This window comes from Eubalaena glacialis, chromosome 3 (genome assembly GCF_028564815.1).
Source record: "Eubalaena glacialis isolate mEubGla1 chromosome 3, mEubGla1.1.hap2.+ XY, whole genome shotgun sequence".
NCBI classification, from domain to species: domain Eukaryota; kingdom Metazoa; phylum Chordata; class Mammalia; order Artiodactyla; family Balaenidae; genus Eubalaena; species Eubalaena glacialis.
In genome coordinates this window covers 190,496,948-190,522,090 of record NC_083718.1, presented here as the reverse complement: position 1 = coordinate 190,522,090, position 25,143 = coordinate 190,496,948, and the positions used below count along the sequence as shown (strand labels likewise).

Genomic DNA, 25,143 nt, shown 5'->3' with positions numbered 1-25,143 from the left:
AGCGCAGAGGGGTCAGTGGCTAACACACCCTCAGGCCGTTCCTCTTTGGCCAGGAATGGGGTGTTTTCCAGGCCAGGGCTCTGATTCTGGGGCGCTGGAAGGCTGTTTTGATTCCATGAACGCCATTCCTGATCCCCTCTGCCAAAACGCGTCATGGCACGAATCAAAAGTGAACTTACAAATATTGATGGTTTAGGAGGAATTTCACAGCCCTTCTTGAGAGAGGTACAAAGGCACGGTTGGGAACCTATCCCTGACCATCCTGGCAATGGGAACACAACTTTAATGCACAAAACTGAAGGTTTCAAGGTCTGGGGGCCCCCTTTCCCCCTGACCTTCCACCTCCCAGGAGAGGAAGCTGGGGAACAGCTTCCCCCCGCCCCCGACCCCGCCACTGGCCCCTCCGCGGCAGCTGCCAGTGGAATAGCTCTTCACATGGGACCCTGCTCTTTCTTCTTTCAGGGCTTGGAAGGCTGAAACCGAAAGCCTCCTTCCTCTGCCTTCTCAGAAGACAGGACACTATCTGCACCTAGGTCAGACCTGATGGCTAACGCTCACTGGGCGACCCCTGCCTTCCGTGCTCTCAAATTCATTAAATCACCGTGGAGGAGAAAATGTGGCCAGCCTGCAGGAGGGGTTCTTAAAGGGCCCAGGCGAATTCAGCAAGCAGCCCCTCCAAGACCCACAAAATCTCCTCTTCTCGCTCTGTCGTCCGCCCTCCTTTCTGGACCGAAGAGGAAGAAAACATACTCACGGCTTCCTGGACGAAGGCTGAGCCAGCCGCGAGGTGGAGACCCGTATTTTGTCAGGACTGAATTCATGTTTGACCTCTGGGGTGGTGGCACCTTGCCTGGCCCTTGAGCCACGGGCTCGACCCACAGCCCCTGTCCCTCTCTGCCCAGCTGCGGTCCCAACACTGGAGGGCTTCTCCCAGACTCAGCCCCAACCTTAATTTCTCCAGCTGAATCGTCTGCACAGAAAACCACCGAGCTCTCAGCCCTGCCAATTCTCTTCTCCGACACAGGCCCCCTGGGCGCTGTATATTTTAACGTATGGACTCTGCGGCCGCGGTTTGCACTGTTTCCTTGCTGGTGGTTTCCTCCCCTTGGATTTTCCATCCCCAAGTACCCATATGCTCCCTGGCACGCACTTCTCACACCGCTGGCTGCCTCGGAGGGTGCCTTCCCTCCTTTCCCAGAAAGCAGCGCCACGAAGACCCTCGTCTCTGCAATGCCAACAGCCAGCAGCAGCCCCCGGCTGGACTCCTCGGTCAGGAGGAAGGCCTGGAAGTTTGGTGGCTTCTTCCTGCCCGGCTGACATTCACAGCCCGGAGACGAGCCCAGGTCCAAAGCATTAGAAAAACCCAAGCCACAGTCCGCTGAGCAGCACAGCAGCATCGGGGCCAGTCGCCATGGCAACCCTTGGCTTCCCAGCCCAACACATTGTCTGCCCGGCTCGGCTGTTTGCCGATTCCCAAGACTGCTTACTCAGCTCCCGGGATCTCCAGATTGGACCTGCTGCCCCTCAACTCCAAGTGCGGCTCCTTTCAGACTGCTCCCTCACCCCGCGGCCCACCCTCTGCCCCATTCTTTTCCTGGCAAAGCCTTGGAAATAACTTTAACTCAGCCAAGGCTTTCTGGAGGCCCTACCTCACGTGGCTCTTCCCCCTACTGCACAGATGGCCCCCATATTTATTTTAGCCACTGTTCAGGCTCGGCCTGTCAGCCAAGTCTCGTTGCCTCTACCAGGCCCCACCCTGGGAGCGAGGGCCGAGGGGCTCAGCTCTCGCTCTCGGAGAGGCGGTTACAGACACAGACCCCCGGCTTGCTGGCTAGCTTTCTTTCTATTTGAACTCTTCTGGGAGCAAAATTCTTTTCCCTGCTAATATACTCTCAAAGATAGTCCAGAAATGATTTAACTTACATACATGGGCCCAAAAGGAAAAATGAAGATGAACTCCCACTGGAGTTTATCCCGCTCAATACTGAAACAGAGAAAAGGTGCAGGCACTTGCTGGGGTTTCCTGTCTTCCCCGCTATGACACCCAGATTTCACTACCCCCTTTCGATGTTTTCCCCATAATTTCTCCTAAACATTTAAATAATTTCCAAGAATAAAATGGTCTATCTATATACGTAACAAAATTACACAATTAAATTCACATTCTCAAAAATATTTAATGATACAGAAGTTCACATATTAAGTGAAAAGAGCTGGATAGAAACCATACATACAGTTGGACACCAGTTTTATAAAACAAACACACATGTGCATTTTAGAAAAATACTGGACGAGACAGCATCACAGCATCAACAGTGATTATGTGGTGGTGGACTTCAGGGTCATTTCCTACATGGGTGAGCTGGTCACACAATTTTAAAAGCAGTTAGTGGCGTTTATGAAAAACTCCCAGGAGCGGGTGATCGGTGGAAGCCCTGGGACCTTCCTCTCCGGAGCCCTGAGCAGGACCCGCAGCAGGAAGAACGGTGTTGAGGTAAACCTGCCCGGGGGCCGCCGGGTAAGATGGTTTCCGATGCCGACAGTTTCTGCGTCGTCCCAGTGTGACTGTGAGGAATACAATCTTGGTCCTGCCTTCTGGATTTACAACCCTCAGAGACAGGCCACAAGCTAAGAGTTACTGCTACGCCTGCTGTAGACACGCCTCTCGCCCTCCTCATGCAGGGGCCCTGAGGGAAGCGCTATCCGCCCATCTTAAGAGGACACAGGCTCAGGTTAAATACCCCTCAAAGCTACACTGCTAGCCAGTGGCCCAGCCAGAAGGTGAACTCAGAGCTCCAACATCAAAGCCTGCTGCCTTAACCATTACATGGCCTCAACCAAATCTAAGGGAAACAACTACCAGATGCTTTAAAAATCACTGTCCCACGTCCCTTGGTCCTCTCGCCATCTGTCGGGCAGAAACCTGAGTGCCCAGAAGGGTGAGGACCCGCCTGTCACAGGGACCCCAGGAGCGGCAGCGGGCTCCCTCGCTTCAGCCGGGGCCCCACCAGCCCCATGTCCTCTCTGGCCAGCTACTTCCAGGATTTGATTTTTCAAAAACCAAGGCACCTCCAGAGCCAGCTCCCCGACCCGTCTCCCCTTTCCTAAGTCCTCAGTTCTAATCTGGGGTCTCAGAGGATACAGTGGTGTCTGCCCCCAAGGTCTATCGGGGGACAGATGGAAACAGAACTACCTTTCCTCACAAAATAAAATCAACCCTAAAATTGGAGAATCTTTTCATTTTCATGTCTACCTGTCCTGGAAACAGATCTAAAGAGCTGATTTTCAGGAACCACAAAATCAGTGACTAAGGGTTCTTGTTCTAAGTCATATATTCCTTTAATTTTCTTAAAATAAGCATGTACTGCTTTAAAAATCACAGCCAGAAATGACCGAGTTTTTGTTAAGAGTATCTCCAACGCAGAACTCTCACTACCCATCCTGAGCCATCACAGACAGTGGAAATGACAGAAAGCCCAAACCGTCGCCACTGACCATCAAACACACCAGGTGGAGGCACCGCTGCCAGTCTGACTGGCACACCTGGAGCTGACCACAGCACCCTGTCTCCAGCATCTCTGGATGCCGACAAAGGCCTAGGCGGGCTCCTCGGCCCATCTCCAGCCTCCGTATGGCCAGCTGACCAATGGCTGACAGCTCCCTCTAGCGGCAACGTTTGTTTTCTTTACCGACGGAGACTGAAGCCCGCAGCCTTAAAGGCCAGCAGGAAACAGGCTAAAGGCGAGCCTGGATTTAATGAAAACGCAAATGACAGGCCACCACTTGCTGCTAAAGACCTACAGTATTATTGTAAAGGTACAGGAACTTGGGAAGGAGGCAAAAAGTTGATGGTGGATTGTCTGTTAATAGTCTTTGAAAAGCCAAGAAAGAAAACCATGTACAAGTTAAATTTAGATATAAATAAGAAGCAACTAAGAAGCTAGACATTAGGGTAAGGGGGTGGGATGAATTGGGAGATTGGGCTTGACATGTATACACTAATATGTATAAAATGGATAACTAATGAGAACCTGCTATATAAAAAAATAAATAAAATTCAAAAAAAAAAGAAGCCCTTCCTGCAGGGCGCCCTTTGTTCCTCTGGTAGAAAGAATCACAGTAAATACAAGTCTCCGTATGCAGATTAAATGGTTCCCACCGCAAAAAAAGAAAAAAAAAAAGAAGCTAGACATTAAATGGTCTCTAGGGTATCACACCTGATCCTGGACGGTGACAAGGGCTCTACAAGATGAGAAGCCACATGAGTACTTAAGACAATGACAGTCAACGGTTTAAATGAACATAAACGTTAAAACCCACACATCCTAATAGCTGTCCTTCAACACATTCTGCTAGGAAGCTGCAATTCACAACACCAGTTTGAAAGGCTGCCTCAGCGTCCTAAACGCAGAAATGGTGACCTGACCTGGCTGTCCTGATTGTTTACCAAAACCACTTCCAACCTGGGAGGTTAAAGAATCCTGACCACCGGGGAGAAGATGGAGTTCCATCGTTGGCCCCAAAGGCCCCTGGGAGAACAGCACTGTCACCGACACAGAGTTCAGGTCCAGCCACTGAGCCCAAGAGCGTGAGCTGGTCCCCCGGTCCTTCTTCCAAACAGCCTAGTGTCCGGCTCTGCCCACTGTGTGTTTTTTGTTTTGTTTTTATTTATTTATTTATTTATTTTTGGCTGTGTTGGGTCTTCGTTTCTGTGCAAGGGCTTTCTCTAGTTGGCGGCGAGCGGGGGCCACTCTTCATCGCGGTGCGCGGGCCTCTCACTGTCGCGGCCTCTTGTCGCGGAGCACAGGCTCCAGATGCGCAGGCTCAGTAGTTGTGGCTCACGGGCCCAGTTGCTCCGCGGCATGTGGGATCCTCCCAGACCAGGGCTCGAACCCATGTCCCCTGCATTGGCAGATTCTCAACCACTGCGCCACCAGGGAAGCCCCCATTGTGTGTTTTTAATCTCAGATGCGAAGTCAATTAGGACAAATCTGGTTTTAAAGAGGCCCCAAGATAGGCTTCCTGGATTTGAGAGCATTTTTTCAGCATAAAATTTTTCACCATCAGATTTTAAAAAGGAAGAAGAAGGGCTCTGGAGTCAGACTTTTATCTCTGAAACCTTGATTAACTTTAACAGACCAAACAGAGGCTTAACCCTTGGCCCACATGCATGGAAGGGGCTGGAGAGCATCCAATGAGCAGGGATGGGAATGCCCCCGCCCCGGGGCAAGGACCACAGGGCGCCGCCATATTCCGTTATGCGCTCCATCCTGCTGGCCAGCCTGCCTTCCTCCTTGGGACGTTTCTGTGGCTCCCGTTACTCTATTTTTATCCAGATGCCAACAACCAGGTCCTGGAAAAACTGTATGAGGAATCTACCATGTTCTTTCTGTTTCAATGGCACACAAACTTTTCCCTGCTGCTTTACTCCCTTAGAAAATAAAACAGAAGACTAGGGCAAACCTCTAGGTCACGTCGACTTAAGAACAGACTTAAATGTACTCTAAACATATCCACAAGTTATGCAGCAAACACTGCACCATTTGCTACGTAAGCGCGCCGTTCCGTTTGTGGCCACAGAACCCCATCAGTCCGCTGGTGCCAGCCTGGAGACAGAGTCAAGCTCTCGGTAGAAAAGGTCCTTCCCTTATTAAGAACATCAGGATCAGTTTGTTTTTCGATAGAATTTAGGTTTGGGGTGTACTTTCTCTTTACGTGTTTCCTCAATTTCTCTTGCTCCAATTTTCTCTGATGCTCCAGGAAGTTTAAAATTATAATCTGTTGTGATGTAAGGTATCGTCCCTTCGAGCCCACGCTGAAATGGAAACACAGAGAAAATACTTCAAATCCAGCCAAGACGGAAGACAGTGTTAAAAGTGAGAGTCAAAAAAAAAACAAAAACAAAAAGTGAGAGTCTGAGGAAGGTCCTCTCACTCCTAAGACACTCGGCTCCCCTCCCCTGGAAGGGCCCACTTACAATTCAACCCCACAAACCCATCAAACAGCATGAGAATGGGGGTGGAGGCTTCTCTCTCAAACCGGTAGAACGAGCGGGTGTGGAGGGGGACACTGGTGCCTCCCCAGCTGCCTGCAGGTCTTGCCGTTTGGTTTGGGACCACACGGATGCCCTTGGCCAACGTGACCCTCCATGGCCTTCCCACGGGGACCCCTGAAGACTGTCTTCATGGAGGGCTCATCATGGGGACGTCACCTCTGCTCTTTTCTCCCACACGCACGTCTGCAATGACGGCTCCACCACGGGGCTCCTGGCCGTGCATGATGGCGACTCTGGGCCCCAGACCTTTAGGCCACGCTGACATACCACCACGGAGTGTAAGCTTCCCAAACAATAACCTGCTCCCGTGACTCTCGCCCTGACTTCAGGCCCCCACTCTCTACAGTGGACACGGCCAGCGAGCTCCAGGGCTGCCCCCGGGGGCCGTACTCACCTGGCTCTTGAGAACACACTGTGGAATGGAAATGGTTCCAACCAGCAGACAGTTCACGTTTCTTAGCTCTTCCGGGGGCACAGGAGTGAGGATGTGGTAAAGCCTCTTCTCCATGTCGATCCCTCTACAAATTCCTTGAAAGCACACAAAACACACAAAAATCATCCTATCTGGGGGCTTCCCTGGTGGCACAGTGGTTAAGAATCCGCCTGCCAATGCAGGGGACACGGGTTCAAGCCCTGGTCCGGGAAGATCCCACATGCCGTGAAGCAACTAAGCCCGTGTGCCACAACTACTGAGCCTGCACTCTAGAGCCTGCGAGCCACAACTACTGAGCCCGCGTGCCACAACTACTGAAGCCTGCACGCCTAGAGCCCGTGCTCCGCAACAAGAGAAGCCACTGCAATGAGAAGCCCGCGCACCGCAACGAAGAGTAGCCCCTGCTCGCCACAACTAGAGAAAGGCCGCGGGCAGCAACAAAGATCCAACCCAGCCAAAAATAAATAAATAAATAAATTAATTAATTAAAAAAAAAAATCATCCTATCTGGAAGATATCAAACTTCCCCACCACTCAGAATTCTAGAATGGCTTTTAAAATAAGAGTTTCAACGTCAACTGTGTTTTGCTTTGAAAATACAAAGCGGCATATTTGCATATCTGAAGACTCTTTGTACCCTTCTCCTTGTTCAGCTGTGAGAAACCGAAGTCCTACACTGTCTTAACTAAGGTGCACCTGGGCCAGGGAGAAACCCACCAGTGGGGAACGCAAAGATGACCCAGTCTCTCCCCATCACCAATCCCTTCGTTACGGTCTGTACTAAAGCATACGAGTCCTGCGGAAATGCTTTTGAGAAGTTCAGTGTTGTATAAATCAAGAACACATATTAACTAAGGGTTTTGCTAATCTTGAGGTGTGTAGGCCCAGCCCCCTTCCAGAAGTATACACTGACAGTTACTGATCTTAGTGAGCCGGGGGACGATCACGTGAGGCAGGTTTGGTGAAGGAGGCAGGGACCCAAGCCTGCCAGGCACTGCGAGGCTGGGTCCACAGGCTGGACCTGTGCGAAGGGACGCACCAGGATGCGGTGTGATCTCGTATGTGCTCAGATCACCCCTGACTGTGGGGAGTCCAGTTACACAGCTTTTCCACTAGTCCGGGGCAAGAAATGAGACGGGCATGGTGAGAAGAGATGCGGTGGAGGAGTCTGACATTCTGAAAACGGAACTACCAGGCCTGCGAGTGGGCTGGATGTGGAGAATGAAAGCAAGGGGGTGCCAAGGAGGACCCAGGGGCCGGACCCAAACGCCAGAGTAAATCTTCAAAGGACCGTTCATGGCCTGGGAACTGGGGATGGTGCAGGCTAGGAGGAGGAGATTTGGGGAGAACATTAGGGAAGGGGTAGATGGACCCATCAGGACTCAGTTTGGGACCCAAGTCTTAGGTGCCAGTGAGACATCCAAGCGGAGAAGTGCAGTGGTCACGTGGGCTTGGAGCTCCGATGCACCGTTGTGCTGGAGAGACCCCACGGACGTCAGCCTAAGATGGACTTAGAGCCCCAGCAGTGGGTGGGAGGGCCCACGGAAAACATGTCAGATGAGAAGGAGGCCGTGACCAGGCCCTTAGGAATCCTGGAGGAGCTGGCAGGAGAAGCAGAGAAAGAACCGCTTCCTTCCTGCCCTCCAGCCCGCAAGGCCCACTATACAGAAGACAGAGAAGCTCTCTGGCCACTCCAGCCAAGTGACAGCGACAAGGGCAAGCCCAGCCATCTACAGTTGAAGAAGTGGGTCAATTTCAGTAGGTTTACAGACAGGTGTCCCTCTCAGACTCACCAAACCCCAAACAATCACAGATGGGTGTCTGGGCAAGCAGGATGGGCCCATGTGCATGTCCTCTGACATCATCCAGGATCTTGCAAAGCCCAACCCAGCTGGCATTCACAGCGTACAATATGTGGGTAGGAGCGACATCAGCGTGGATAATCCGGAGTGCGATGGCGTTGAAAGGGACCTGAAAGATACATGCACATCCCCCCTGTGAATTCTACTTGAAAGACTACTTTTAATTTTTACAAGTTGACTCGCCAGCTATCTGAAGTTCTATCTGCCAAACCACCTACCAAGAAATATCTAAACAGAATGGAAACACCAACCAGCATTTGTTTAGTGCTTCACCGTTCTAATACAGAGAACCTAGGAAACTTACACAAAGCTCCTGTATACCAGCAATACCTGCTAGAAATCTAAACTGAACGCCTGGAACTTTGTCTACAGAGACACATGAGATGCAAGTTTGGAGACATCCTACATGAGCTGAAGCTGAGGGAGGGAGACTATGAAAACCCATCACTGAGAGGCCTCCTGATGGGAGAGAGTAAAAATCCATTCAGTGAGAAAAAGCCTCCATTCACTCCCTAATTTAACTATTGCAATAAGAAAAATCGATTGCATTCCCGGAGCAAAAGGTAAATAACTACCTTTAACGTGTAACTTTCTGGGTAATTTCAAACTTTTAAAGTAGAAAAACTTTTTTTTTTTTTAATTTATTTTTTGGCTGCGTTGGGTCTTTGTTGCTGCACACGGGCTTTCTCTAGTTGCAGGGAGCGGGGGCTACTCTTCGTTGTGGTGCACAGGCTCTAGGCACTCGGGCTTCAGTAGTTGTGGCGCGCGGGCTCAGTAGTTGTGCAGCACGGGCTTAGCTGCTCCGCGGCATGTGGGATCTTCCTGGACCAGGGCTCAAACCTGTGTCCCCTGCATTGGCAGGCGGATTCTTAACGACTGCGCCACCAGGGAAGTCCCCAGAAAAGCATTTTGTTATACATATTATTTAGGCTTCAAAAACAAATGTGAGGGGGACTTCTCTGGTGGCACAGTGGTTAAGAATCTGCCTGCCAATGCAGGGAACACGGGTTCAAACCCTGGTCCGGAAAGATCCCACATGCCGCGGAGCAACTAAGCCTGTGCTCCACAACTACTGAGCCTGCGCTCTAGAGCCCGCGAGCCACAACTACTGAGCCCACGTGCCACAACTACCGAAGCCCGTGCACCTAGAGCCTGTGCTCTGCAACAAAAGAAGCCACCACAACAAGAAGCCCACGCACGGCAATGAAGAGTAGCCCCCGCTCACCGCAAGTAGAGAAAAGCCTGCGTAGCAACGAAGACGCAATACAGCCAAAAATAAATAAAATGTTTAAAAAATTGTTAAAAAAACAAATGTGAATTTGTAACAAAAGGCAGTTTAAATTACTGGCAGGTAAGTTTCACGTTCAGTTATAGAGCATCACCAAGTGAGTAAATTGCAGTAAATCAACCAAAACTCCATTAAACCAACTGCCTTAGGTTCTTTAGTGGAGACGACTTGGAAGCCTGGAGCCAATCTCTCCATCAGGCTCAGGAAACGCATCCTTGCCCCCCGGGTCACGGCCCCTGCCTGTGCGACCTCAGGCCAGTGTGTCCACCTGGCTGTGCCCGGTTTTCTACGCTGTAAGCGGGGTCTGTAACAGCACCTCCCGGGCAGGCTGCCACCCCAGGTAACGTGCTCGGCAGAGCGCGTGGCACAGGGGGTGCTCAGCACTGCACGGGCCACACAGCAGAGCTGAGTACCCTGGGCTCTAGAGTCAGGCCGCCTGGGCGCCGGTCCCGGCCCAAACTTTTACTATGGCCCTTTGGGCAAGATGACTCAGTGCCCCTGGCCTCAGTTGTGCCATCTGTAAAGTGGGGATAATAACAGCGCCTCGCTGAGTAAAGGAGTTAACCCAGGCTTAGAAGAGAGCACAGCACAGGGTGAGCACTTAGAAATGCTACCTGTTGCTGTTTTATTCTGTCATCATTTGGAATCCTAATGTTACGGTGGTTTCTTCTCAAATGAATTCTTCAGAGGTTGGAATCCAAGATGCATATACTCTAGTGCCAGAATCTACTTGTGACGATATCGGAAATGGTTTAAGAGTGTTCTCCGGGTGCCAGGCCCTGCTGTGAGCGCTCGTGAAATCTGCACAAGCGTTCTGCGAGGTCTGGCACCGCTGTTCCCAGGTGAGAGCCCAAGCTGCACGCAGCCAGTCAGTGCAAGGGCGGAGATGGGCTGCCGGGGTGTAATCCCAGTGCCACCCCTGGTATTAGTAGAACATTCTTAGCCAGGATGGAACCAGAGTCGGGCCCAGCACAGCAGTGAAGAGCTCGGCTCTGGAGCTGGGCTGCCTGGGTCTGCGGCCAGCTGTGCCACTCACACTGGATCACTCAGCTCCCATCTGTAAAACGGGGACAGTCACCAAATCTACACCATAGGGCTGCCCTGAGGACTAAATGAGTGAGGCGCTATAAAGTGGTCAAAGTGCTCTTGGCACACAGGAAGCCGTAGGCGTGTTTAAGTAACCCAAATAAAGACAATTCCAAGAGTTCAGATCACCTGATAGGGTGTCAGACCATGTAAGGGACACAGTGGCTTTGGCACTGGGGGCTGCAACTGGCCAAGGTAACTCAGCACTGCCAACTCGCGAAGGACTTTGTTATGTGATTCTCTGAAAAGTAAATCACAACGAGGTAAACAGAGATTTAACCTTACAGGCCCACCTCCCACTAGAGACATCACACAGATTCTATGCACACAGCCCACGTTCCAACCTTAGCATCTGCAGACCCTGCCCTTCCATAAACCCCCTGGAAATCCTTCAAGTCAAAGCCCCTGGCAAGCAGACCTGGAGGCCAATTCTGGATGTCTCCACTGGGAAAGTAACCATTCAGAAAATAACTGACTCTCCTTCATAAGTAGATAGCTGTGACAGAGATCTGAAAAATTTTAGAGGACTATTCCTTTGAAGGAATTGAGGACAGAAGGCCTTGTAAGACTGAAGAAAACTAACTTCTCCAGCCATGATGCTTTGCTTACCTATTTCTTGGGGTTTTTCCAGACACAAACTCCGACTTAACGGACATCAGTTTGTATCCAGTAAACAGAACTGGATTCTCCTTTTCTTCGTCAGCAAATTCCAAATTGTCTGTGAATTCTGCCAGGTGGAACCCTCTGCTTCTGACTTTGGACGTGCTCTTCGTGTACAAGCCGTCCATGTCGCCCACGTAGCTTGGGCTGAGGTCTGGCATGTACCTACCCCGGTCGGAGCTGAACTGGACGACGTGGCTGGGCGACAGCAGTCGGATCAGGTCAATAAGAAGCAGGAGACCCTGGTCTATGAGGAAGGAGACCACGGGAGCACAGTTAGTGCACAGAGAGGCGACGCACTCCTGCAAGAAGCTGGACTGCTTCTGAGACAAGGAACTGCCCAAAAACCGGGCTTCGGCACTAATGTCTGGAAGCCACGCACTTATCCCCACTGCCCGACCCTCCCGCCCAACCCATGCGCCTCCGTGGGCTTACCTGCCACCCAGCCCATCGTGTTGACGATAAGCGGGGACTCTCTCTTGTAGGAGCTGAACACATACTTTATTATCTCAATATAATTTTCAAAGTTGTTTTTACAAGAAGGCTTCCCATAATAGACCATTTTCTGGGGTGTCCTCTGGTGGGTGAAAGGTGGTCCTAAGAAGATAAAGATGAGAGTCATCAATCCGGGAGAACCTAAGAGGTGGCGAGGGTTTTGGTCCAGCCATCGTCACTGACAAAGCTCCTCAGGAAATCCGAGCCCGTCCTACCACTAGGAATAGCTGTGCTCCTACTTTCGGAAGTCCAAGCTTTCAACTTCATACAAAGACACGCTCACAATTACATACACAGTTAACCCCAACTAAGTCCTAATACAGCCACTCATTCAACAAACATTTACTGAACACCTACTGAATGCTGGGCATTGTCCTAGATACTTAGGACATTTCTGTGAACTGAACAAACATCCCTACAGGGCTTACACACTAAGGAGACAACGATTAATAACAGCAGCAGTCACCTGTTGGACTACAGTACTTACTATGTCTTACGTATGCTACACACACAGTCTCTAGTTTTCATAAACACCCTGTGAGACAGGTAGTATTACTTTCCCCATTTTTACAGACAAGGAAATTGAGAAAGAGATTAACTTGACCAAGGTCACACAGCTAGTAGAAATCAGCTGGACTTGAACTCAGGTGGTCCAGCTCCAGAGCTGATACTCCCTAATCACAACAGCAGTCTGTCCATCCCCTCTGGCTGGGGCCAGCGCCCACAGCAGACAGGTGGCCAGGACGACGTCGCAACACAGTTGGCGGGGCAAGGGCCATGGTCAATGGGGTTGGGGCGAGGCCGCCTGGGAAAGAGCTGGCGAGGCTCCCCTCCAGGTCGGGGCCAGGGGATTCGGGGCAGCCCACAACAGAGAGGGTGGCCTGCGTAGTCGAGGGACTGAGCAAATACAAGGGGAATGAGCAAATATGTAAATATACTGAGAATAACGGCAGCCAGGGTTCTTACCATCAGAGAAGGAACTTATAAATATGGAAGGGGAAAGGCTAACTAGAATGAACCCTGGGTGCTAGATTAGAATCGGAATGATCAGTGCAGGGAACTCCCTGGCGGTCCAGTGGTTAGGACTCCACGCTTCCACTGCAGGGGGCCCAGGTTCGATCCCTGGTCGGGGAACTAAGATCCCGCAAGCCACGTGGTGTGGCCAAAAAAAAAAAAAAAGAATGATCAGTGCAAACTCATGGCTCTTAATAAACAGAAAGATACAGAAAGACATAGAAATATGTGTGTGTACATATATATGTACACACACACATATTATATACGTACATACATGACATGCGTGGGTTTAAGCACATGCATATTCCCTAACTCTGTCCACGGAGGGGATCTAGAAGAAATGACACCCAGAAGAAGATAAAAAGAGCACACCTAGTTAGAGTGGAAAACCCTGGCAAACACTATCTTAACCAATTGATCAAAGCTAACATGTCTGGCAACAGGACAAACTGACAGCATGTTTATATGACACACGGAGAACAGCGTCACTTCTAAATCGAACCACGGGGGAGCCTACAAACGTACCCTTCTAATTGTCACGGTCATAAAAGATAAGAAAAGCCGGAGGAACTGTTCCAGACTAAAGGGGACTAAAGACTTGTAAGTACACACTGGGCCTACAAAGATGATTGGAACAGTGGACAAAATCGAGTAACCACACTGTAGCAACGTTACTATACTGATTTTGGTGGTTGTATTATGATTACACAGCAGTGTCCTTGTTTTTAGAAATACCCACTGAAATACTAAGGGATTAAAAAAGGAAAAAAAATTAAATGAAGTAGAGAAAATGTAAAAGAGGAACAATGACACCAGCTAAAGAGCTAAGTCTAAACAATTTTTTTTTTTGGCTGCGCCGTGTGGCTTGCGGAATCTCAGTTCCCAGTCCAGGGATTGAACCTAGGCCATGGCAGTAAAAGCCCGGAATCCTAACCACTAGGCTACTAGGGGACTCCCCTAAACAATTATTATTATTATTTTTTAACATCTTTATTGGAGCATAATTGCTTTATAATGGTGTGTTAGTTTCTGCTTTATAACAAAGTGAATCAGCTATACACATACAGATATCCCCATATCTCCTCCCTCTTGCGTCTCCCTCCCACCTTCCCTATCCCACCCTAAACACGTATTTTTGAGAAAGCTGTTAAAATAAAGTAAATGTGTTTAAAAATTCTTACTGACTAAAAGCGTGTTAAATCGTTAATATATCTAGCAACCTATTGTGATACCGTCTGCTTCCTTTAAAAATCAACTTAACAAAAGTCACACAATTATCTGAACAGAAACAGAAAAAGCATTTGACAAAATCCAACCTCCTTCCATGATAAAAAACATTCCACAGACTAGGAATAGAAGACAACTTCTTCAACCTGACAAAGGTAAACTGAAAAAGCCACAACCAACATTTTACTTAATGGTAAAAGACTGGATGCATTACCTCCAAGATCAGGAACAAGAAAACGATGTTTACTTTCTATTCAACATTGTATTAAAGGTTCTAGCCAGAGTTATCAGACAAGAAAAAGAAATAAAAGGCATCCAACTTGGAAATGAAGAGATAAAACTATCTCTATTCACAGATGACATGATCTTATATATAGAAAATCCCAAAGAATTCACAAGAACGCTACTAGAGGGTAATAAAGGAATTCAGCAAAGTTGCAGGGCACAAGATCAAAACACAAAAGTCAGTTATGTTTCTATACACCAGCAATTAACAATATGAAAAGGAAATTAGAATAGCAATTCCAGTTACAATAACTAAAAGAATTAAATCCTTAGGAATAAATCTAACCAAGGAGGTAAAATACTGCTTAAAGAAATTAAAAAGGGAGTTTCCCTGGTGACGCAGTGGTTAAGAATCCGCCGGCCCATGCAGGGGACACGGGTTCGAGCCCTGGTCCAGGAGGATCCCACATGCCGTGGAGCAGCTAGGCCCGTGCACCGCAGCTGCTGAGCCTGCGCTCTAGAGCCCACGAGCCACAACTACTGAGCCCACGTGCCACAACTACTGAGCCCGCGCACCTAGAGCCCGTGCTCCGCAACAAGAGAAGCCACCACAATGAGAAGCCTGTGCACTGCAATGAAGAGTAGCCCCCGCTCGCCAAAACTAAAGAAAGCCCGCACGCGGCAATGAAGACCCAACGCAGCCAAAAATAAATAAATAAATAAATAAAATTTAAAAAGAAATTAAAAAGGGACTTCCCGGGCTTCCTGGTGGCGCAGTGGTTAAGAATCCACCTGCCAATGCAGGGGACACGGGTTCGAGCCCTGGTCCGGGAAGATCCCACATGCCGCGGAGCAACTAAGCCCATGCGTCACAACTACTGAGCCTGCGCTCTAGAGCCCGCGATCCACAACTACTGACGCCTGTGTGCCACAACTACTGAAGCCCGCACGCCTAGAGCCTGTGCTCTGCAACAAGATAAGCCACCGCAATGAGAAGCCCGCGCACCGCAACAAAGAGTAGCCCCCGCTCTCAGCAACTACAGAAAAACGGCATGCAAGCAAAGACACAATGCAGCCAAACAGAAAAAAAAAAATTAAATTAAATGAATAAATAAATAAATTTATTAAAAAAAAAAAAAGGGACTTCCCTGGTGGTCCAGTGAGTAAGACTCTGTGCTCCCAATGCAGGGGGTCCGGGTTCAATCCCTGGTCGGGGAACTAGATCCTGCATGCCACAACTAAGAGTCTGCATGCCGCAACTAAAGATACCCCATGCCGCAAGGAAGATCCCGTGTGCCGCAACTAAGACCTAAGACCTGGCGCAGCCAAAATAAATAAATAAATATTAAAAAAAAAAAAGAAAAGAAAAGAAATTAAAGAAGACCTAAAAAATTACAGACTGAACACAATCCCTATCAAAATTCTAATAGCCTTTTCCCCAGAAATGGAAAAGCCTATTCTCAAATTCATATGGAACTGCAAAGGGTCCCAAAAGGCCAAACAATCTTGAAAAAGAATAAAGTCGGAGGACTCACATTTCCCAACTTTTAACCTACTACAAAGGTACAGTAATTAAAAGTGTGGTGCTGGCCTAAGGGCAGACATAAACCAAAGGAATAGAATAAAGAGTCCAGAATGATTTTCAACATGGGTGCCAAGATCACTCAGTGGGGGAAGGAAAACAAATAGATATTGGAAAACTGGACATCCACGTGCAAAAGAACAAAGTTGGACCCTTCCCTTGTATCATACACAAAAATTAACTCAAAATGGATCAAAGACCTAAGTGTTAGAGCAAAAACTGACAAAATTCCTAGAAGTAAGGAATTAACATCCAGAATATATAAAGAACTCCTAAATTCAACAAAAACAAAGAACCCAATTCAAAAATGGGCAAAGGGGGACTTCCCTGGTGGCACAGTGGTTAAGAATCCGCCTGCCAATGCAGGGGACACGGGTTTGAGCCCTGGTCCGGGAAGATCCCACATGCCATGGAGCAACTAAGCCCGTGCGCCACAGCTACTGAGCCCCCGTGCCACAACTACTGAAGTCCGCGCGCCTAGAGCCCGTGCTCCGCAACAAGAGAAGCCACTGCAATGAGACGCCCGTGCATTGCAACAAAGAGCAGCCCCCCTCGCTGCAACTAGAGAAACCCCTCGCGAGGCAACGAAGACCCAACACAGCCAAAAATAAACTAATTAATTAATTAATTAAAAAGATGGGCAAAGGACTAAACTAGACATTTCTCCAAAGCAGATGTACAAATGGCCAATAAGCACATGAAAAGATGCTCAACACCCGTTAGTCATTAGAGAAATGCAAATCAAGACCAAAAAGAGATATCACTTCACATACACAAGAAAGGTCAAAATTAAAATAACAAAAATTGGGACTTTCCTGGTGGTCCAGTGGTTAAGAATCCGCCTTCCAATGTAGGGGACACGGGTTCGATCCCTGGTTGGAGAACTAAGATCCCACATGCTGTGGGGCAACTAAGCCCGCATGCTCCACAGCCTGCATGCCACAACTACTTTGTTCAAGATCACAATAGGCAGAAAATGAAAACAATCCAAGTGTCCATCAACAGTTAAAAGGATAAACAAAATGTGACATAATGGAATAATTTTCAGCCATAAGAAGGAATTACTTTTGACATGCTACAATATGAACAGACCTTAAAACCTTTATGCTTAGTGAAAAAAGCCTGACACAGAAGGACAAATATTGCATGATTCCACTTATATGAGGTGCCTAAATTAGGTAAATTCATAGGGACCGAAAGCAGGCTAGCGGTCCCTAGGGGCTGTGGGGGACTGGGGTGGGGAATGGATTATTGTTTAATAGGTACAGCATTTCAGTTTGGGACAGTGAAAAAGTTTTGGAGGTAGATAGTGGTGATGCTTATACAACACCATATATATTCATATTACATTCATATAAATATGAATGTATTTAATGCCACCGAACTGTACACATGAATAGTTAAAATGATAAATATCATATTACGTATATTTTTGTATTAAAAAAAAGCAGTGTGGGAGTTCCCTGGTGGCCTAGTGGTTAGGATTCCAGGCTTTCACTGCTGTGGCCCGAGTTCAATCCCTGGTTGCGGAACTGAGATCTTGCAAAGCCTCAAGGCAAAGCCAAAAAAAAAAAAGGCAATGTGGGACTCTGATTTGGAGTCTGAAACATAAAAGGATATTAGTAGGATAACTGATGAATTCTGAAAAAAGATCTATAGATTAGGGCTTCCCTGGTGGCGCAGTGGTTGAGAGTCTGCCTGTCAATGCAGGGGACACTGGTTCGAGCCCTGGTCTGGAAGGATCCCACATGCTGCGGAGCAGCTGGGCCCGTGAGCCACAATTACTGAGCCTGCGCGTCTGGAGCCTGTGCTCCGCAACAGGAGAGGTCGCGATAGTGAGAGGCCCGCGCACCGCGATGAAGAGTGGCCCCCGCTTGCCGCAACTAGAAGAAAGCCCTCGCACAGAAACGAAGACCCAACACAGCCATAAAATAAAAATAAATAAATTAATTTAAAAAAAAAAGATCTATAGATTAGTTAATAGTGTTATATCAATGTCAATTTCTTGATTTAGATCATTGTATAGGGTTATATAAGATGGTAATATTACTGAAAAGTGTTTCCAATTTACATAAAATAAAATGGATGGGAGTTCCATTCACTAAAATGGAACCCTAGAAAGGTATTATTGGGTTTTTGTTTTTGTTTTTTTGAGGCTAGAGGAATAGTTATGGGAAGACCATGAGTTTGGGAGCGGTGGAGAATGTTCTTTTTTTATATGTTATACTTTTGTATTCTTTGAATTTTTTTTTTTAAACAATACTTTTTTTTTTTTTGGATTTATTATTTATTTTATTTATCTATCCTTGGCTGCTTGGCCGTGTTGGGTCTTCGTTGCTGCGTGCGGGCTTTCTCCAGTTGCGGCGAGCGGGGAATACTCTTCGTTGTGGTCCATGGGCTTCTCATTGTGGTGGCTTCTCTTGTTGTGGAGCACGGTCTCTAGGTGCGCGGGCTTCAGTAGTTGTGGCTCGTGGGCTCTAGAGCGCAGGCTCAGTAGTTGTGGCGCACGGGCTCCGCGGCATGTGGGATCTTCCCGGACCAGGGCTCGAACCCGTGTCCCCTGCCTTGGCAGGTGGATTCTTACCCACTGCGCCACCAGGGAAGCCCTCTTTGAACTTTTTGTATCATTACTTTCACACTGTATAAAACCAAGACATTTAAGAAGTATATAATACATACCTAGAACTGGTTCTGTAACATTAAGTAGAGAAATGCAACCTGGTGGAGTAAATTCTGTCTGTCCCAGATCACATTCCAAATAGTCAATGCAGGATATACTGAAAATTTAAAAGAAAGAAAGAAAATCTTAACTAGTTTTACTGTGCCCAAAGGGTAAATCAGATTGTAAAGATTTTATGTGATGCACAGGCATAATCCACCCTATGCAGCCTCATAGGTAGAATGCTCCAAAGACGACAACCAACACAGAAGAACGGTAAAGAGAAAATGGGACGCAGGCAAGGCCACAGTGTCCACTCATTATATGGATAAAACTTTGCCTTTCTTAACATTTTATTTTTAAAATGCAACAGAATTTATCCCTACCCTGACTCTCTGGATTTGGACAAATACATTTTCAGAGACCAAGTGACAACTCTCGCGAGCTCACCGACAGGCAAGGTGGGTATACCTGAGAGCGCCATCACTTCACCCCAAAACCTGGTATAACCAGACCGCCTCACTCAGCTGAGTGGCTTTGCAGGGTTGTATATAATCTCTGCTTAGGAGTCAGGATGCATTCCCATCTAGTTTCTCAAATCAAAAATCCTACTTCCTGCCAAAAATCTAGCAATATGTCAAAAATACTCTTACCTATTTAACAACTGGTTAATCAGGTATCTAATAAATGTTGACTTTCCAATGTCCTGAGAGCCACAAACCAGAATGACAGGGCAGCCGTCTGCTTCTTCTGGAGGTGAAACAAACATTGACCCCTAAAATTAGCCATCTTCTTTAGGACGCTAATCATCAACAGTAACCCTCTGAGGCTTTGGTGGATAAACACGCTAGACTGTATCGGTACGTATTACTCACCACAAGAGATGCTGACTAACTCTTCCATGACTGAAAAGGCACTCTCGGTTAAACGAAGGCCGTTTTTTTTTCTCTCTCTTCTAATGCCGACAGATTTCAAGGCGAAATACTCAGAGTTAATCTGGAAAGTCGGAATCTGAAAGTAACAATGTAAACTTTAAAAAAAGATGAAAACAAATACACTTCTTTTTCTTCGGTTCTAAATTAATAAGTCTCATATAGTTGTGAGCTACAAAAGATAAATTCGATCTCTCCCTTTCTCTCACCCCCCAAATCCAACCCTCCAGTAAGTCTTGTTGACTCCCAAAGCCGTCCATGTCTCTATTTTCACAGCTTACGCTTACTTCCAAGCTGCCACCACCTCTGCGGGAGACTCCAGAGAAAAAGAAAATGCATGGAAATTTAAAAGTGATGGCCACAAGAAAAATTCAACCAAAGACCCCAGCTGTAGAACAGGTTGGTGATTTGGAATAAAGTCAAGACAGTCTCCAAAAACATCAAGCAAAAAGACAAAGAGTTGAAAGGAGGGACTCCCCTGGTGGTCCAGTAGTAAAGGATCTGCTCTCCAATGCAGGCGATGGGCGTTAGAGCCCTGGTCGGGGAACTGAGAGCCCATATGCTGTGGGACAACTACGCCAGCACGCCACAACTACTGAGCTCACGCGCCTCAACTAGAGCCCGCGTGCCGCAAACTACAGAGCCCATGCACTATGGAGCCTGCGTGCCACAACCAGAGAGCGAGAGGAAAAAACACAACCCACTGCCACAACTAGATAGAAGCCCGCAACGAACCGCCCACGTGCCGCAACTAAGACCCGACGCAGCCAAAAATAAATAAATAATAAATAAATCTTTAAAAAAAGAGAGTTGAAAGGATGTGGAAAGTGGAGACATGAAGTCCGATGGCATTCTAGCATAAGTAGCAGGAAACCACAGGAAAGCCACCGGAGGAATGAGAGCAGGGCCCTGGCAGAAGCAAGTGGGTCTCAGATGGAATAAGGGAGGACCCAGGAAGAGAGCCCACCCACAATCACATCCCCATGCAATTCATCAACCCTGAGGAGAAGGACATCATAAAAGGAGCAAGAATCAGCCTGGGGTGAGGATTCCTAGCAGCTATTCTGGATTCTAGAAAACAATGGAGCAAGTCCTTCAAGGTTTCGAGGAAAACTTCTTTGAACCTGTAATTCTATACTCCGCTCAACTATCAATCACTGAGGGAAAAACAGGAACATCTTATAAAATGAGAGCAGCTAAAGTTTACTATCTGCCTTATATGAAAATATAATTCCAGAATGTATTAACACGTAAGTGTGGAAAGGAAAGTTATCCAAGAAAGATCATAAGGAGTATAAACCCTGCTGGTTGGGTAAGTCGCAGGGACAAAACAAAAAGCTGAAAATACATGAAAAAAGAATGAGTTTGATCATGGCATCTGAAACATTCACTTGGTAACACGGGATTTCCATTCCCTTCTCTATGGCTCCGACCAAGCTGCTGGATTCTGTACTAGATTAAATTTACGTGACCACAAGAGCCCATTCATTGTCCTGCCCTTGTTTCATATCTTCCAGCCTCCAACTCCCTCCTACTCCCTAGGTGATAACCTTGAACCATCTCACAGCGTAATGGGAAGCAATCAGAAGAGACCTTCCCCTTGTCCCTGGCTCTGTCCCAGGCACTGCCTTCAGCCACTCTGAAGGAACTGCCTCTGCTCCTAAGGCCAACCCTCCACACAGACACCAGAACCCGTCCCTCGAGGTCCAATCCCCCACCTCGCTCCAGCCATCCTCTCCCTCATGCACCAGCGCGCTCTCTCCTGTGGATCTTTCCCACCTGCTGTGTTCAATCACGAGGTTTTTTTCCCATCCACCTGAACAAAAACCACAACTCTCTAGTTCATGTTCACTCCTCCCACCACTGTTTCATTTCTTTCTTCCCTTTACAGCTAAACTCTCTAAAAGCAAAATCCCTTACTACTAAACCCTTGAGTTCCGCTCTTCCCCAGGTCTTGACCCCATTCCAGTCAGGCTAGCCCCCTCAGCAGTGCAATGAAACCACTCTTGTCCAGATGGTGATTCTGCACCCAAGTTCCCTTCTCAGGCCTCCTGTCACCATCAGCTGCCTCGGGGCCTCCTTCAGCGGCTCCCTGACCACACCCGCCTGCTTTGCTCAGTCCCTTTGTTGCTCCTCGGGCTCAGACCCTGAAGCTTCTCATTTTTACCTGTATCAACTCCTTGGTGTTACTATCCTGTCTCATGGGCTCCAGAACCCTCTTCTGCTGAAAGCTCCCAAATTTACATTCCCAACCTCCTCTCTGAACTTGACCCACACACTGCACCTCCCACTTGACATCTCCAACTGAATGTCTAAGAGGCATCTTTAAGCTACAGATTTAAGTCTCCTCCTGCAGCGCCCCGTCTCCGTGCACCCAAGCGGTCACACCTCACACCCAGTCTGTCTGATGTTCCTATAGAGTTGACTCAGTCTACTGGCTCGTGGGAGACAATTATAGTGACCGACCCGACTTCAGGAAATTAATAATAAGGGCAGCAAAAATTTGGAGATGAAGAAAGAGAGAGATGGGAGAAAGTGTAAGTACATTGAAATTACTCATTCTCATTCAGAGTTTAGAGAAAATTCATACTGTCTCAAGTTAGTAAATCAAAATATAAAGATAACCATTTAAAAAAATATAAAGATAACCATTGAAGAAATATCAAAAGGCATTTAACCAACTATAGTAAAAAATGATGACTTTCTCTGGGGAATGAAGCTAAGGGGGGTAGAAGAGACAATTTTCACGATATAGCCTTCTATACTGACTACTTTTACTTTACACACACGTCACATTCTGTATGACTTACAGCACAATGTGACAGACAGACTGATCTTCCAAGGGGGCATCCTACATAGTCATCTGACTGTTTTGGTGAAAGTAATTAGCAAAACTCTGAATGAAAACTGGTTCTACCTCTTGTACGAAAACGTAAGATAAACCTGGATGGCTGATTATGAAGTTCACAGTGGAGGTTTTCAGACGTTCCAGCAACAGAATGGAACACAGAGGAGAAAAATTCTTCATCAAACAATATCTGTCATCTGTAAAGAGAGATATAAACTACCTTAGAAATAGCACACCATTAAACTCTATGCCCTTTAGGACCTCCTTCTCCTCTGCTAAATTTCAAACTTTTTGAGACTAGGAATTATGTTTGAGAGACTTTTTCAGGAGCCCATATTGCATGATAGGAACACACCTGGGTGGGGAAGTCAATCCAGGTTTGCTACCTAAACACGCTGTGTGGCCTTGGGCAACTTTTCTCATTTGTAAAATCGTGAAAACAATAGCTTCACTCTCAAGACCCTGGTGAGAGTTTAAATAGATACCAGTAAAGAGTACAAGTTCTAGGCCATACTAAGCATCTGAAAACTATTCGCCTTGGGATTTCCCCGGCCGTCCAGGGGTTTAGACTCTGCGCTTCCAATGCAGGGGGCATGGGTTCAATCCCTGGTCGGGGAACTAAGATCCCACATGCCAGGCAGCGCAGCCAAAAAAAAAAAAAAAAAAAAAAATTATTCACCTTATTATGATACACCCTTAGTAAATCATGCAGTTTTTTTCATTACCTTGGTTCAGATAAGATCTGAGCAAACTTCGGGCTTCCCTTTTCATCTCTTTCTTGCTTTTCTCATGCACTGAGTAATGAACTGCATTGATAGTCAGGCGAGAGTGGGTATAGGTAGAGAAGACATTTTGGGCAGGTTGGCCTTGGCTGATGGTAAAACCAAACACCTGCACCTGGCCATAGAGGCAGGTCACACGACAGATCCCGCTAAAAGTAAAGCCCTAGAGGGAAAGAAAAAAGAAAGGAAGAAATAAGGTTACAGATTCTGTTACCAATGACAGAAAACTTCTAAGATCTTAACTGGCTACTCAGACATCAAAAGGAGGCTGATTTCCAAGTAACAGAATACCTTGTAGGTGACTATCTAGTATTTTAAACTAATAGATTAAAATATTAATATTTTTAACCTAAGATCATATCCTATGGCAGCTACAGGGACAGAGAGTCTGGTGAACACTGACCCGGGGGGGGCCCCCTGAACTCAGCTCTGCTGTACTCATGGCTCCCTGTTCTTACAAAGGTCCAGCGCCTGCCGAGTCTCTCCCGTTCTTGGGTTTTCACCTCCCTCCTGTATTGCGGGGGACCTCCCAGACCAACGTTCAGGTGAACGTCAGGGGCCCTGCAATCAGGCTGCCAGGGTTTGACTGCTGGCTCTACCTCTGCTGTATAACTTTCTGGCAAGTTACCTAAGCTATATTCTTTCTTTCTGTAACCATTCCTAACGGTAATGACTCCGTAGAGCATGCATGAGTACTAAATGGGTTCGTATGCCCCAAACACTTAGAACACTTAGAGCCTGACATTTCTAAGCACTCGGTAAATGCAACCTATTATTATCATTACTATTAAAGTCCCTCCAGCCCCGAATTCCCTCGGGAGGGTCCTTGTTACGCTCTGCCCAGCACCACCGCCCGAGGAATGCGTCCAAAGGACCCGCAGGGGGACACGGGCCTCTCCCAGCCTGCAGCTCCCAGGGCTGCGTCCCCACCCCTCCCGCTCTGCCCTCCCGGCTTCCCGGGCGCGACCTACCTGCCCCAGCGGCAGCAGCAACACGGCGCGGCCCGAGCCGGCCGACCGCACTGGCGGGATGGGGAGGATCGCGGAACAACTCGGGGTCGGATCCTCGGCCGGGCGGGGGCTGGGGGCCGCGGTCTTGGGCCTCCGGGGCGCCGCCGCGCGCGACACCAGGCAGCAGCCCTCCCGCCAGTCCGCGCCGGCCGCCTGGGCCTGCAGCAGTCGCCGCCGAAAGCGCCTTCGGCCGCGCCAGCGCAGCCTCCCGAGCCGGCGGCGGGGCCGGTAGCTGAGGATGAGGCGGGGCCGGGCCTTGCGGGCCCGCAGCCACGTGGACCGAGAAGGACCCCTCTTAAACAGTAGCAGCGAGTCAGCCATGCTGCCCACCGGCGCCTGTTGCTCGACAATCTCGCGAGATCCCGTCGCTCCGCCCCGCGGCCCGTCCAGCGGCCTGGGAGCCGCGGGCGCCCTCTGCCGGCGGCCTCGTCAGGGCCTCCGGGCCTCACCCGGCCCCTTGGAGGCTCAGGCCCTCTGGCGGTGGGGGGCGGATCTGGGGGCCGCCTGGGGCGACACCCGGGCCGGGTGTCCCAACGAAGGCTCCATTTACATTATGCAAAAGCCCCACCCCGGCCGCCTGCAGAGGGAAAGTCAGATACCCTGAGTCCAAGGCCACCTCTCCGGAAATCCACCTAGGATTTTTTTTTTCCTGCAGAGAAAGCTCCAGGATTGACGTTTTAAACAAAACCGGTCTATTTGCATACCCTGTTTGCATGCACGTGTCTTTGAGCTGAAGGGAGCAACCCTGTTTATAACAAGGCGAAATAGGGATGATTTACTCAGAATTTCAATTTCAGGACACTGAGGACTGGGGTGGGTGTGTGGAGTTGCAAGGTTAACTCAAAGCCTTGTCTCACTGGGTAAACTGAGGCCCAGGTAAAAGGTTTTAAAATCCTCAGCTCCCAGAGAGCAACCTTCCACACCCTGTTCCTCAAGGCCCCCAGAGAAGATGTGTTCCAGCCTTCCTCTGCCCGCCCCCAAA

The 25,143-nt window shown here is 48.3% G+C and overlaps 1 protein-coding gene across 1 annotated transcript; it reads right to left on the bottom strand.

Moving 5' to 3' along the window:
* Window positions 1-5,104: 5,104 nt before the first annotated feature.
* On the bottom strand, window positions 5,105-24,494 carry NOL9 (nucleolar protein 9). Its single transcript, XM_061185051.1, has 12 exons — window positions 24,123-24,494; window positions 23,095-23,314; window positions 22,439-22,566; window positions 19,465-19,600; window positions 19,243-19,339; window positions 18,610-18,707; window positions 11,820-11,981; window positions 11,334-11,631; window positions 10,854-10,965; window positions 8,282-8,459; window positions 6,450-6,583; window positions 5,105-5,815 (listed from the first exon to the last, which is right to left on the bottom strand). Exons 1-12 carry the CDS (start codon window positions 24,480-24,482, stop codon window positions 5,666-5,668), a joined length of 2,073 nt encoding a protein of 690 aa, XP_061041034.1. The 5' UTR covers window positions 24,483-24,494; the 3' UTR covers window positions 5,105-5,665.
* Between the last annotated feature and the right edge of the window lie 649 nt (window positions 24,495-25,143).

Coding starts and splice junctions, on each gene's coding strand:
- NOL9 (XM_061185051.1), bottom strand. CDS start 24,482: ATGGCTGACTCGCTGCTACTGTTTAAGAGGGGTCCTTCTCGGTCCACG. Junction 18,708..19,242: donor ATTAACCAGTTGTTAAATAG/GTAAGAGTATTT, acceptor TTAAATTTTCAG/TATATCCTGCATTGACTATT. Junction 5,816..6,449: donor AGTGTGTTCTCAAGAGCCAG/GTGAGTACGGCC, acceptor TTTCCATTTCAG/CGTGGGCTCGAAGGGACGAT.